Raw genomic sequence first — 14,288 nt, forward strand, 5'->3', positions numbered from 1 at the left:
AAGTAAAACTTAAAAAACCCCATAAAGTTAAAGCTAACTTTAACAAGGCACAATGGTTTAACATGCACAAGGTACTGGGATCTAAGTATCAAATGTGCACACACATGTGTGCACACACATGAACTGTGTGCTGTTGTCCACATGCTCTTTAGAATAGATTTAGAGTATCTGTTCCTTCTGCTTCTGAATCCCACCTCCCTGTAAGAATCTCACCTACCTGCTAATATAAGTTATTTGGGGCCTCTCAAAACATGTCTTATGTAGGGCTGAAGCAACGGCTTAGCAGTTAAGAGCACCTGCAAAGGACCCAGGCTTGGCTGTCAGTACCCACATGGCGATTCCCAACCATCCAAAGCTTCAGTTCCAGAGAAGTGGATGTCTTCTGACCACTGTGGCCACCTGTACACATACGATGCACACACAGGCATGCAGCAAAGCATTCATACACACATACAATAAGATACATTATATATTTTAAAGAATGTATCACATACCTACATAGGGCACTACCAACTGTCACTGGTGGGTATTGATATAATGCTATCAGATAGTACTAAAGATATCAGATAGTACTGTCTATATATCTTTTGATGGCTATCAATTAATTATGGGCTCCGTCAAATCTATGAAACAATTTTAAATGAAATAAAGTGGACCATCCTGATTTCTGTGTGTTACAACTTGAGTAACCTTTTAAAGGGCTCAATAAAGAAATAAATATTCATGAAAACATGTAGTCGCATATACACAATGAAGAAAAAAATACTACAAGTATGTATTTTTTTAAAACTGTATCACCAGGTGGTCGTGCACACCTTTAGACCCAGAACTCAGGAAAGCAGAGGCAGACAAATCTCTGAGTTTGAGGCCAGCCTGGCTACACAGCCAGTTCTAGGAAGCCAGGGATACAAAAAGAAACCCTGTCTCAAAAAATAAAAAATAAAAACAAAAAGAAACAAACAAACAAAAACAAAACAACAACCCAAGAAGTGTATGGCTGGAGGATAGAGAAAGCTCAGTGCTATTGAGAGCCCTACTGTGCATGCAGAGGACCAAAGTTTGGTTCCCAGCATCCCACAGGGCTCATCTTGTAACTGCCCAGAACCCCAGCTCCTGAGGATCTAGGGGATGTCTTCTGAACCCCACAGGCACTGCACTCACGCATATGTGCGCGCACACACACACACACACACACACACTCCCTGACATACCTAAAAGCAATTAAAGCAAAAGCTCCCCAACAAGCCAGAAACAACTGTGCACACGGGAGGAAACAGGAAAGGGGTTGGTCGCTTCCAGACAGCTCTGCTGACTCCTGAGCCACTGATGTGTGTGCACACCCCTGCACCCAGGCCAGGTCACCCCAGCTCAGACTTTAACACACCATGTCATATGTGTGTTTAGAGACAAGCATGAGAGAACTGCAATCAGGAGGGTCAGGGTCATAGAAAGAAGCAGCGATGGCCACAGACACAGCCCCACTGACCTATACAGGATTCTAGACCCATCGCCTGCCCAGCAGACAGCCCAGACACCCTCTTCCTTCTCTCTCCATGCAAAGTTTTTCATATACACCCCAAGTGCTTAAGTGGGCCCTGGAGCTGAGTGCTAGACATTAAGAAAACACATGTTTAAAATAAGGCGATTTACTTTGTAAAACATTTATCCTTTTGTAGGACTTGCCTGCAGATTTCTAGATTTGTTTTCTAATATACTTTATTTTACCAAAAAGACCACTTACTGTTGATGTGATCGATGTAGTAGGCACCAATCTGAGGGTCAAACCCTGCTTCCCAGCCCCATGGCAGCTCATCCCCAACACAGTCAGCGAAGGACAGGGGCTTCGTTAACCTACAACAAACCAGAGGAAACACACTGTGATTTGTCCATCAAACCAGACATGTCAACAGTCAGTACCCTGGGGCTGGAGAGATGATGCACTGGTTAAGAATACTGTCTGTTCTTCCAGAGGTCTTGAGTTCAATTCTCAGTAACCACATGGTAGCGCACAACCATCTAATCTATACTGGAATCTGATGCCCTCTTCTGGCATGCAGGTGTACATGCAGATAGAGCACTCATACATTAAATATTTAAAAAAAAAAAAAAAAAAGTCAGTATCCCTACTGCAAGTTAAACAGCTAAGTTACATTTTCTTTTAGTTCTTGATTGTTCCTAGAATTTGTATTATCGCATCTAAAATTTATTTTTAAATGTCATTTGTGTGTGTGTGTGCGTGTGTGTGTGAGAGAGAGAGAGAGAGAGAGAGACAGACAGACAGACAGACTGACTGACTACTTTCTTTACATACATATCTCAGGCTACCCTAGTTTCGGATTTGGATGCTCTGACTGATTTATATGTCTAAAGATGACGTCTGCTATAAATCCTTCCTGAAAGGACACACTTCTGATGGAACCATGCACATCCAGTAGTCATATATCAATATAATCTCACCTTTCAAAATGCCTTAGGATTTCTCTCTTAAGAGGATTTTCTCAAGACTGACTCTGTCTCATTACCTCTCTCTTTAAAACCGATGGGGAAATGACATAGTCTTCTTTCAGCAGAACATAGATTTAGACATAGTTTCTGATTGACTTTTCCCATCACATCCCTCATTTTGCTTCATGGATTTTCCTTGGCTACTCATGCAGCCATAGCAGGCTGCTGTGGCAGGCTAGGAATGCCCTGCTTCAGGGCAGCTACCGTCAGTCACGTCTTCTGATCAAGTATGGCATCACAGCGCTGGCCTGGCTCTCACATATGAAATCACCCACGATCCGTTCTCCCTGTGCTGAAGAGAAACGAAGATCTCTACAGGCCACTTCCCAGATCATGTCATCCATCCAAGAGCAAAGATCTTGTCTACTCAGAATGCTGGGAAATCTCAGAATTCCCAACTACAATGGTCCCTCCAGGACACAAAACCCTGCCACCTCTTCACTTACCTTCCCTGTGGCATGAAATCTAGACATGGATTTGAGGGCTCTGGCCTTTGAATGGCACAGTCAATCCTGAGGGCAACCAGCTCTAATACAGCCAAGACGTAAATCTTCCTAACCGCCCAACCCTCTCTCTCTCTCTCTCTCTCTCTCTCTCTCTCTCTCTCTCTCTCTCTCTCTCTCTCTCTCTCTCAGTGGTAATCCCCCTAATCCACATGCCCTTCCAGCAACTTAACTACCTGCCCTAGGATTCAAGTGAAAACAGAAAGCGATTACCTAAGAACACTCTCTAGGCCATTATCAGTGGTTACTGATACAACCTGGCATGAATCCTCCCATTTACTCCCAAGTGGCACTGAGTCACTCGCGGTCCAAATCCTCATGCTATTGAACTGTGCCCCAGGACCGACTGTAGCAACAGAAACACACGTCTTGCACTCTAAGGTAAATCTACAAACTCTGGGTCCTAGCAACATATGTGCTCCGGGTAGTTCTACTTACTGTAGACTAAAGTTTGAGCCTAACCTAGACTTTTAAGAGCTTAACATATGTACCAAGGAGAGATGTAGGTTTAAACCTCTGTCCTTAGACGTAAGCTATAAGAGCCCCAGTACCTGATATGGTTTTAGTATTTTGGTTTTCCTCAAAAGGATGGGGGAGAGGGATACATTTTAATTGTGCTGGTTAGTTTTATGCCAACTTGGCACAAGCTGGAGTCATTTGGGAAGAGGAGCCTTGATTGAGAAAATGTCCCTGACAGATTGGTTTGTGGGCAAGCCTGTGGTACATTTTCTTGACTGATTGATGGTTGATCTGGGAGAGCCCAGCCCACCCCTGGGCTCGTGGTCCTGGACGCTGCAAGAAAACACACTGAGCCGGCCATGGAGCAAGCCAGTAAGCAGCGCTCCTCATGGCCTCTGCATCAGCTCCTGCCTCCAGGTTCCTCCCCTGTTTGAGTTCCTGTCCTGACTTCCTTCAGTCGTGGACAGAAGCTGAAATAAACTCTTTCTCCTCAACTTGTTTTGCTCCTCGTGTTTTACTTCCCACAACAGAACCCTAACTGAAACAGCTAGACAGTATGGTGAACGGTAAACTTCTCAGTCTGTTGGTCGAGTTAAATGAGTCTCAGAGATGTTAAAAGAGTGTGTTCAAATGAAACCATCTGTCTACTTTACTGTGAAATCATGGAGTAAGTCTGAACACAATTTGAGTTTTTTTTTTAAAAAAATCCTTGTTTTAGAATTGAACTCAAAATCTACCTCATGCCAATGAGCTGACAAGAAAAATATTTTTCTTTTGATAAAGGAATTACATACAATATCAAAAGATCTAATGCCAAAGAAAATGACCTGGTGTGCGCCCAGCTCCCTGAGAATGCCTGTCTGGCCTGAAGCAACTGTGCTACTGCCCAACTCGACCCGAGGACTCTTGTTTCTCTGACTTTGGATGCAGGTTGTCACGTGGCAGACAGCGTGAAGAAATGAGGGTTGAGGAGATGGAAAGAAAGGCAAGCTTAAATGACAAGAGACAGACCTTATGCCTGGTACCAAATCGACACCAAATGTAGGCCTGAGTATGACACACATATATTCATTATGAGAAAAACTCCTAAAAGCTCTAGGTAGTGTATTATGATCACAGGCTGTGGTGATGTCGGTTAGTTTGCAAATTATTCTGGTTTTTTCCCTCTGAACTGGTCAGTGAGAACTTATTTAACTGTCATTGTTGTAAGTACATTACATCTGTAGGTATAAATTTGACTATAAACTCAGAGAACCTATCCTTCAGAAGCTCTCAGTCATGAAAAAGTTAATGCAAAATCTTCTTTACAGTGTTACTTCAAAAGGAAATTTTATGCTTTACTTTCTGCATCTGTATAGCATAAATTCTGCTGTATTCTCCCCATACGTAAAACCACTAAGCATATATTTATAGATGTCAAAGTTTAAAGACTAAACCATCAGATTAGAATTATATATATATGTATATATATATATGTGTGTGTGTGTGTGTGTGTGTATATATATATATATATATATATATATATATATATATATATATGGGTACAGATAATCTAAATCAAGTAGACAGCTATGGTGCCATCCTGCTAATGGGAAGTTACTGTGACAGGCTAGTTAACCTTTGCCCTTTGACCTAGAAACACACTCAGTCCCCCATCATAACAGGGCCTCTCTGCAAACCTCCCATTCTTACTTTCAGCCAGTCACTTCCAAGCACTGCTCATTCTAGCCAGCCTCCCCTCTGCACCTAAGGCCGAGCTATGTGGTCACCTCAGCAGTACCCTCTGCAAAAGCAATACTTGCAAGTGGCAGGCCTTTGGAACAGCACCCCATTTATGCTGTTGTTTGGGGGACCAGATATACTACTGACAAACGCTTCAGTGCTTACAATAGTGTATGTTTTTAAAAAGGGGGTAAGTTTTTGCATATAGTAATTAAACTAATAATTTTAAAAAGAAACACTAAGTGAAAGAAAAGCACAAAAAGTAAGATTGCATGATTCCATCACATAAAATTAACACCCAACCCATAAATCCATAAGAGCAGAATACAGGTAAATGGTTGGTTCCCAGAAGACAAGGAGATGGTAGGACAGACAGACTCCTTATGGACTCCAGTGGGGAGCAGGAATCTTTCACTCTGAATGCAGTCTAGGGTGGCTGTATTAAATGTCATTGTGCTGCTCACATAAGGACTGTTAATCCACGTTACACAAACGCTGCCTCAGTAAGTTGTTTTAGAAGGTAGGAACAAGCATATAAGAAAGCCAAGACGCCAAGTGAATAAAGTCCTTTTACAAGAGACAATAAATAACTAAAAACGGGGAAACATTCAACATCCCTAATAATAAAGAGAGATGCCAAGTTCAATAACACCGAGGCTGTGTGTCGAGCCTGCTAAGCTATGGAGGTTTCGTTTGGGTTTGCTTCGCCTCAGTGAGGAAACGCAGTTCCGGTGATAAAACGGAAAAGTCGGTTACTTTCACTCACATGCAAGGCTTAGAATTATCATAAATAATAAATAAAAATAAAAGAATTGGGCCAGTGAGGTGGTTTAGCAGGTCCATGTTGGCAGGAGGGAACCAACCCCCAAAGGCTGTGCTCTGTTCTTCATCTCTAAGAAAGCTCTGTGTGTGTGTGTGTGTGTGTGTGTGTGTGTGTGTGTGTGTGTGTGTGTGTGCTCTTTCTCCCCCCATATACACTAATAATAATAATAATAATAAAGTATTTTCTACACATGCTGATTTACTTCACCCAGCCATACTGTTCCACTGTCCGGGACTCCAGGAACCCTGTGCTACCTGGCATCGCCCCCAGCATGCTCTGCGCTCCAAGCTCCCCTCAGCCCTGCTTTTGCCTGATGTCCTTGAGCACAGAGCCTGCCTCACAGCATAGTCAGGACAGGAGAAATGTTGATTAAATAAATGACAGGAGGCTGGGGGATTATACATTATACTTTTCAAAAATGTCCATTTACAGCTGGGTATGGTAGCACATCCTTTAATCCCAGCACTTGGAAGGAAGCAGGCTGAGGCAGGCGTGTCCCTGGGAGTCTGAGGCCAGCCTGATTTGCATAGCAAGTTCCAGCCCAGCCAGGGCTACATAATGTAGCTCTGTTATTTTTTAAAGGGATCCATCTGTATACATTAATAGTAAGTGCATTTGAGCAAGTAACTCTATGAAGGCTGGCGTTAGGCTGACGTATTTATTGCCTGACAACTGGGACAGGAAATCTTCCAGTACTGCGTTAAATTTGTGATTTGTTTTTATTTACTACACTTGCGTTATGAATCAGCCTGCATCTTGGATGTTCCAGCACCTTAGTAAGTTTCTCTCTTCTCTCTTTAGCGCTTTTACTCTGCTGAGGAAAGCAAACCAGTCAAGCAAACACTTTACTTGAACTCTGCTCCCTGCTAAGAGCCAGGGACTATTTGCTTGTCAGATTACTTGGTTTTGAAAAAATGGCTTGAGAATGTAAGTGGCCATGCCAGAAAAGAAGGTAGGAATGTCTGTAAAAGGAAGAGGGGTTCTTAAGGGATTGTTATCCAAACAGAAGTCCACCGTGAGGCTGTGTGTCCCCCAGCCTGCAGCTCAAGAGCACTACGGATCCCATCGAGCCAACAACAGAACCACACAAACCTCCAGTCTCGCTTGAGACAGTCCTGTTATGGGACTTTTGTCAAAACTGCAGAGCTAGGAGAATTGTTAAAAATCCCTTTAGCCTTACTATAGCTGAGTAATCTCAGCAACAGGATGCTTCCTCAGGAGGCTGTGCTTAGTAAATAATCAGATACATATGTACAGTAATAAAAATACATACATTTTACCAAGTTGAGATCATACTAAATAAGCTATATATACACTGTTGTTTTGAATCGATTTTAAAAATACATCCTTTAAGGCTGGAGAGATGGCTACATAGTTAACTCAGATAGACTTTCCAAAGGACCCAGGTTCAATTCCCAACATTATATAGTGACTCACAACTGTCTGTAATTCCAGTTCCAGGGGACCAGACAACATCTTCTAGCATCTGAGGGCACCAGGCACACACAAGCAGCATAGACGCACAGGCAGGCAAAGCACCCATATGCTTAAAACATGAATGCCTCCTTCACACTCTTTCATAGTTAGGGTCTCCGTTGCTGTGAAGAGACACCACGATCACAGCAACTCTTATAAAGGAAAGCACTTAACTGGGGCTGGCTTGCAGTTTCAGAGGTTTAGTCCATTAACATCAGAGTGGAGAGCATGGCAGCACGCAGACAGACATCTCTCAGCCTCTTTAAAGGAGGCATAACAAGACTGTCCGTAGAGACGGGAAGTTGTGTGGTCCTGTGGTTGCCCCAATGGGATCCATAGTGCCCTTGAGCTGCAGTTTGGGAGAGGCAGCCTCCAGAGCTGGAGAGGTAGTGAGAGTTCTACATCCAGATTCAAAGGCAGCAAGCAGGAAGACACTGTCACACTGCATCTAGACTGAGTATCTGAGACTTTAAAGCCTGCCCCCACAGTGACACACCTCCAACAAGACCACGCCACCTAATAGTGGCAGTCCCTATGAGTCTACTGGAGCCATTTTTAGTCAAACCACCATGTACTCTCACTATAAACACTACATAACCAACAGTGTGCACTATTATTAAAGCCCCTTCATTTCCCATAGTGAGTTACTGTAATAGTGTGGTACTTTCCTAGTTCATAAAGTTCCTGGTAAATTCCTAGTAGCTGAACAAAGAATATGCACATTTTTACAATTAAAAAAATGTCAATTTTTTTTTTAGTTGCAAACTTCAATGTGTTAGATGTGCCTTTTAAACATATATTGGTGCCAAGACACTGTAATCCTTGGGCTGAGGGGATAGCTTAGAAGGTAAAACACTTGTCTTGTAAGCCTGAGGATCTGGGTTCAATTCCCAGAACCTACCTTAAGGGGAAAAAAAAAAGAGCTGAGAATGGCTGGTGGTTTGCACTTAGAATCCCAGGGCTGGAGGGTTGGAGAAAGGAGGCTGAGGCTCACTCAGCCAGTCTAGCCTATTTGGTAGGCTCCAGGTCAGCAGAAAACTCATTTTAAAGGAGCTGGATGCTTGGACTATCCATGCATGCACACACAAGTACATGTGCACCTACATATGCATACGGGAATGAATACTCACATACAACATGCACATTAAAGAACAAAATAAAATGCAATTCTCACAGATGTTCTCCTGCACGTGGGCTTTCCTCTTCGATGGTTCCCCACACCACAGAAGAGAATGTGTGTGCCTGGAAACTGTCTAGAGTTGGGGAGATCTCATTACTACTCATAGAGGAGGCCAGTGAGGCCAGACTGCTTCTGGCTTTATTTATTTATTTATTTGTTTGTTTGTTTGTTTTTAATATTGCAAGTTTGTGAGCTATTCTGGAAATAGGACCCGAACCGAAACGTAAAATTCATTTATGCTTCTTATACAACTTACACATAGCCTGAAGGTAATTTTATATATAATAATTTTAATACTTTTATGCATGAAGTGATATTTTACAGTGTGGGAGTTTTCACTTGCGGTGCTGTCCGAGGCTCACAGGGGTTTAGATTTGGAAGCATTTGGGGGTCAGATTTGAGCTGTGTGTGTGCCCCCTGTAGTGAGGTGGCAGCTCCTACACTACTTGATTGGCTTCATCTCACAATTGTATCTACAGCAGAATTTTACACATTTTGAATGTCAATCTCATGAAGTTGTAAGTATTTCATGAAGATACTACTTATCTCCAATGTGACAAAGGCATGGCTATATTTAACTGCTGGCAAGGCTGGCTGGCCAGTTAGTGAGGACAAAAGCTGAATCCTAGCTCTCTACATGACAATTAATTCCAGATAAGTCCAGGTACATGTGACAAATTCGACTAGAGGAAAAGAGGGCAAGTATGCAAACCTGCCAGGGGGAGTTTGTGCAAGACCTGGAAGCATGTCGGGCTCTGTTCCTTAACCCGCCTCCACTCGAGTTCTTTACCAGCACAGCCACTAAGAGTGAATACCAGGAAGACGAAATCAATCTATAGAACCATCAGGGACCCGAGCTCACGGCACTGCTCTGTTTGCTCCTGCCAATGGGGTCACTGATAAGTATTAGAAAGGTATTCAAGATTTGTGAGGTGAAAGTATTTTCTCCTTGGCTTATCAAAAAGGACACAAGAAAAGAAATATGGGGAAAATGTATGATCATGAGTTACTTTCCACTGCAACCTTGGTTCTCTGTACCCACGATGGATAGATAGCACGGGGCTCGGTGACCAAAGGCCTGAGAACCATACCAGGACCCACGTAGTAGAAGGAAAGATCTGACTTCTACAAGTTGTCCTCTGACCTCCACACGTGCACTCCACACACACAGGCACACAATCACAAACACACTTGCACACACATCACAACACATACGTACTCACACAAATATACAGTCAACAGATACATATAATTTTAAGACATCCCACCCAAAAAACAAAATTTACAGATGATTGTGAGGTTAAATAAAACTTACAACTTACTTTGCCTGTGAATGAACATTTAATTTTCTTCTTTTGTTCTTTGTTTGTTTGTATTTTTGTTTGTTTGTTTGTTTGTTTTTACTGTAGCAGGGAACTGAGGAAGCTCAATCCAACTGCTCTGGCCAGAAGCTGCTGCAACTTTTTGGCAATGCAAAAATATCCAGTTCCTCTCCCAGAAATCCAGTGTGTCAGCTCTCTCATTAACAAGCTCTCCACAAAGCTCTGAGCTCCTTGTGCAGTGATGCCTGCTGCCGGGGGAGAGCTACTCCGTTAAAGATGAAAGCAAGCTCCAGCTACCATGACACCAAGCTATACGACTTGAGCAGGTGTCCACCCCTTGTCCTGTACATGGCAGCCTCTGGTGGTTACCATCTACAGTGGATGGCATTTCCACAGTGGCACCCACACATGTATTTTGGAAACAAATTATGTTTTGTTGCATCTTCCTATGACACTGTCAGAAAATTATTCAAGTAATGACATGTTATGAGGAGAAGAAGTAGGTGAGTAAATTCGGTTAACACAAAGCAATCCTCATTGTCAAGTAACACGGCACAGTGTAAGAAAGAGTTCTAAACAAACCAACAATTCATTCCCAGACTGACATAAAGTGAGCCCCCAGGCATGCACCAAGGAATTCCTGCACTGCTGCTGTCTAGCCATGTGCTGAAACTCTTCAGGAAGTGAGCTACAAATCTGGCCTCCTTTGAGAACAGAACAATATTTTCAAAATAAACCCTTGATTTTTCTTTTACCTACCTGAAGACTCCCTATTTGTTAAAAGGGGAGTTGTCTTCAGAGGTAAGGAAATCTACTTGCCTGGGTCCACACTCATGGACGCCCTTCATACACAAAGTTCACCCGACGACCCTGCCTACAAGAAAGTTTCCTGGTCTAGGCCATTACCTGTCATACTACAATTTAATAATTCTAAGATTCCTTTAATATGGTTAGCAAAAATTAATGACATAGTGTTCTACAAATACCCAACATTGGGGAAGAAAGAAAACTTCTAGTTCTAACAAGATACTTTCATTAACAGAAAAATAAAAGATGACAAAGGAGAGTGCTCCACCATTTCACAGCTTAGGAGCAGGACACCCACAGTGTGGGGCCCTGACACTAGCGACTGAACAGCCAGAAGAGTCCAGGAAAGCCCAGCAAACCTACGACCCAGGCAGCCAAAGCCCATTCTCCTAACAGGCCTGCACCAGCAACCTCTCTCCTTCCCATTCCCATCTTCTGCCCAGTTCTCCTTTTCAGCATGTTTGTCCTTTAAGATTCGATCTCTAAGATTAATTTCAGTGCCTTGCTGAGGAAGCCTTCATCATCTCTGGGATGATACCAATCAGTGATATGCCTTAAAGAAAAACAATAGGGGCTGGAGAGATGGTTCCGCGGTTAAGAACACTGACTGCTCTTCCAGAGGTCCTGAGTTCAATTCCCAGCAACCACATGGTGGCTCACAACCATCTGTAACGGAATCTGATGCCTTCTTCTGGTGTGTCTGAAGACAGCTATAGTGTACTCATATAAATAAAATAAATTTTAAAAATTAAAAAATTAAAAAAACAATAAACTCGCCAGCTGTTTGTACCTGACAGTGCCACAGGACCGCCTACTACACAGCAAACGGGAACTCACATAAACTACAACACTTGATTCCCCCTCCAAAATCCCATCCCTCACCTCTATCTGTGCCCGCAATCTGATCCTAGAAAATGGCAGCAGCAGGAACTCAGATCCTCAAGTCACACCCAGGAGGCACTGAGGCTGCCCCCCCTCCAACAGCCCTTTACTGAGTCCATCAAAGTCCTACAGGCTGGTCCTCAGTTCATACAACTGCCTCTCCACCACCACGTCGCTAATCAAAGCCGCTGGTGTGTCTGCTGCTGAACGCCACCAAAGTTTAGTCTCTCGGTGCTCGCTTCTCCACACAGCAGCTGTAGTCTCTTGAAAACATTTTTTTAAATCTTGTTCTGCAAATGTTAGTAGGAACTGGGCATGGTGTCACACACCTTTACTCCTATCACTCAGAAGGCAGAGGCAGGCAGATCTCTGTGAGTTTGAGGCCAGCCTGGTCTACATAGTGAGTTCTAGTACAGCCAGGGATACATAGTCAAAAAAACAAAACAAAACAAAAACAAACAAACAAGCACTAAAATTTATCAGGAAATTACTAGACTGCACCTTCTTTGTAAAACACCGCATTATTGTGGCAAATACTCGAGTTCCTATGTACATTCTTCTCCTTGGATGTACCTTCTATAACAAGTACCTGTCTCTGGACTTTACATGGAGCCTGCTTTGTACATAAGCAACACACTGGGGTTTACTTTTCACCCAGTGCTGCACCTTGGCCTTGTGATGTTGCTAACTTACTTCCTTCCCGTGAGATCACTGTCTGTTTGGTCTCTGCAGTACAACCTGGTGCTGATGGGAACTTCAAACAATGCCATATCAAGTAGCCTTGGATAAGCTCTAGGTTAAAGACAGACTGGTATGTTGTCTGATGTAAAGGTGACCTCAGAAAGGTGGCACCTGTCTGTCACACAGCTACACACGCACAAACTATGCAGGAGAACAAGGTGCTGGACTGGGGAAAGCTTTGGGTTGCCATGGCCATGAAACCTCTCTTTCTGAAAAGAGTGCTCAGATACATCAGAGGTCTAGCTGGTTAGTTAGCAAAGCATGATCTTTCACTGACAGGACTCTAGCTAACTGGTCCCTATGGAAGTGTGCACTCAGTGCTCTGCCTGCAACCTGAAGCAGAGACCTCTGGTCCATCCAGGCACTCCAGCACTGTGGGCCACAAAGGCATCAGACCAGATTCCTAGACAATTAAGTCCAGTCTGACTCTTCCAAAGAAAGCTGTGAGAAGGTAAACGAGTCAGACAGCTTCTGCACACCTGCAGCCACCCATGCTGGACGAAAAGCATATCCAGAAGCATGCTTACTATTTCAAAGATTGTCGACATGTAGAAATTGGATGTCTACACATTACTGGTTTTCTTAGGAACACTGGACAAAGTTTTTCTTTTAATTTAGATATAATTCAATTATAGCCAGATTCTACAGAATATCTATACACATATTTTATATAAGATGCCTTACTTAAGATGAGGAAACATTCTTCTTATTTGCTTTCCCTAATTCCTGATGAATACCAAAGAGAGGGAGAGGGGGAGAGGGGGAGAGGGGGAGAGAGGGAGAGGGGGAGAGGGGGAGAGAGGGAGAGAGGGAGAGAGGGAGAGAGGGAGAGAGGGAGAGAGGGAGAGAGGGAGGGAGATTGAGAGATTAAAGTTTCTGATTGGGATACTTACAAAATCTGCATTTTAAGTTATTGACATTAGAATCCAATTTGACATCTTTGTAGTATATGTAATATTTGGCCAAGACAGATTTGAGTTTTTACCACACATTTTAGTGATCAATGGACCATGTGACGGTTGACATGAGTACTTCCTAATTTGAATCTTCAGGTGACTTGCTATATAAGAAAGGGGTCACTAGACCTTAGCAGTGCGGACCAATACAAGTGCGCTGTCTGTCACAGAACCCTCCGTGTCCGCTGAAACTGTCTTCCTCCCCGCACGCCACATCTCCCGCAGTGCTGGGCAGACAAAGCAGCAGTTGGCCCTCCTTCAGCATGTTCAGTGTGTCCGGCTCCGGTGACCACAAGTACTCAAGGCTCCCATCAGTCACACTAAGTCATTCCCGCCATACTTACTAGCCTTCGAAAGTATTTATTTTACTAAGACATCGTGCGCTGGCCCTGAGCACAACACGCATACAGATGGAAAGAATCACGGATTTTCTAAAGCTCCTAGATCGGAATTTCAAGACTCAAATATCAGAAAACTGAGCAATGCTCCTAAGCAGCCTAAGGAATGGCATTAACGTGCTACAAATCAATTCCATACCACACGTTTGCTGTGCTAGTTAAACATATGGCTGCATTTTCTACCTCTGTGGAGACTCTTTGGTGGTGTTCCCTCCTCCTCGCTAGCCTGTGTTTTCTTCTGGCATAGCACCAGATCCGCCAAGCACTAAAAGTTAGACATATGGAATGTGAGGAATGTCTGATAACTTCAGAGATCAGCCCTTAGTCATAAACAAAAATGCATGCCCTTTGAGCTTAGCCTCAGACTCGATCTGAGGCAAACAAAAGTCATGAGGCTGAGTGCTGGAAAGGGGACAAGGTGACACAGGCTGGGCTGGGTGAGCTCTAAAAATAACTCTCCATCACTGCTCACGGACACTGTCCCTTTACTCTAAAGGCTGATGAACCACGAGAG

General features: G+C 43.4%; 1 protein-coding gene across 1 annotated transcript in view; it reads right to left on the minus strand.

Moving 5' to 3' along the window:
- Wwc2 (WW and C2 domain containing 2) overlaps positions 1-14,288 on the minus strand; it is a 166,079-nt gene that overhangs the window by 95,444 nt on the left and 56,347 nt on the right. The window contains exon 2 of the mRNA XM_034520119.2: positions 1,742-1,851. Coding sequence (XP_034376010.1) covers positions 1,742-1,851 — 110 coding nt within the window. The remainder of the gene's footprint in view (positions 1-1,741; positions 1,852-14,288) is intronic.

The sequence above is a fragment of the Arvicanthis niloticus genome, chromosome 16, assembly GCF_011762505.2.
Source record: "Arvicanthis niloticus isolate mArvNil1 chromosome 16, mArvNil1.pat.X, whole genome shotgun sequence".
Classification (NCBI taxonomy): domain Eukaryota; kingdom Metazoa; phylum Chordata; class Mammalia; order Rodentia; family Muridae; genus Arvicanthis; species Arvicanthis niloticus.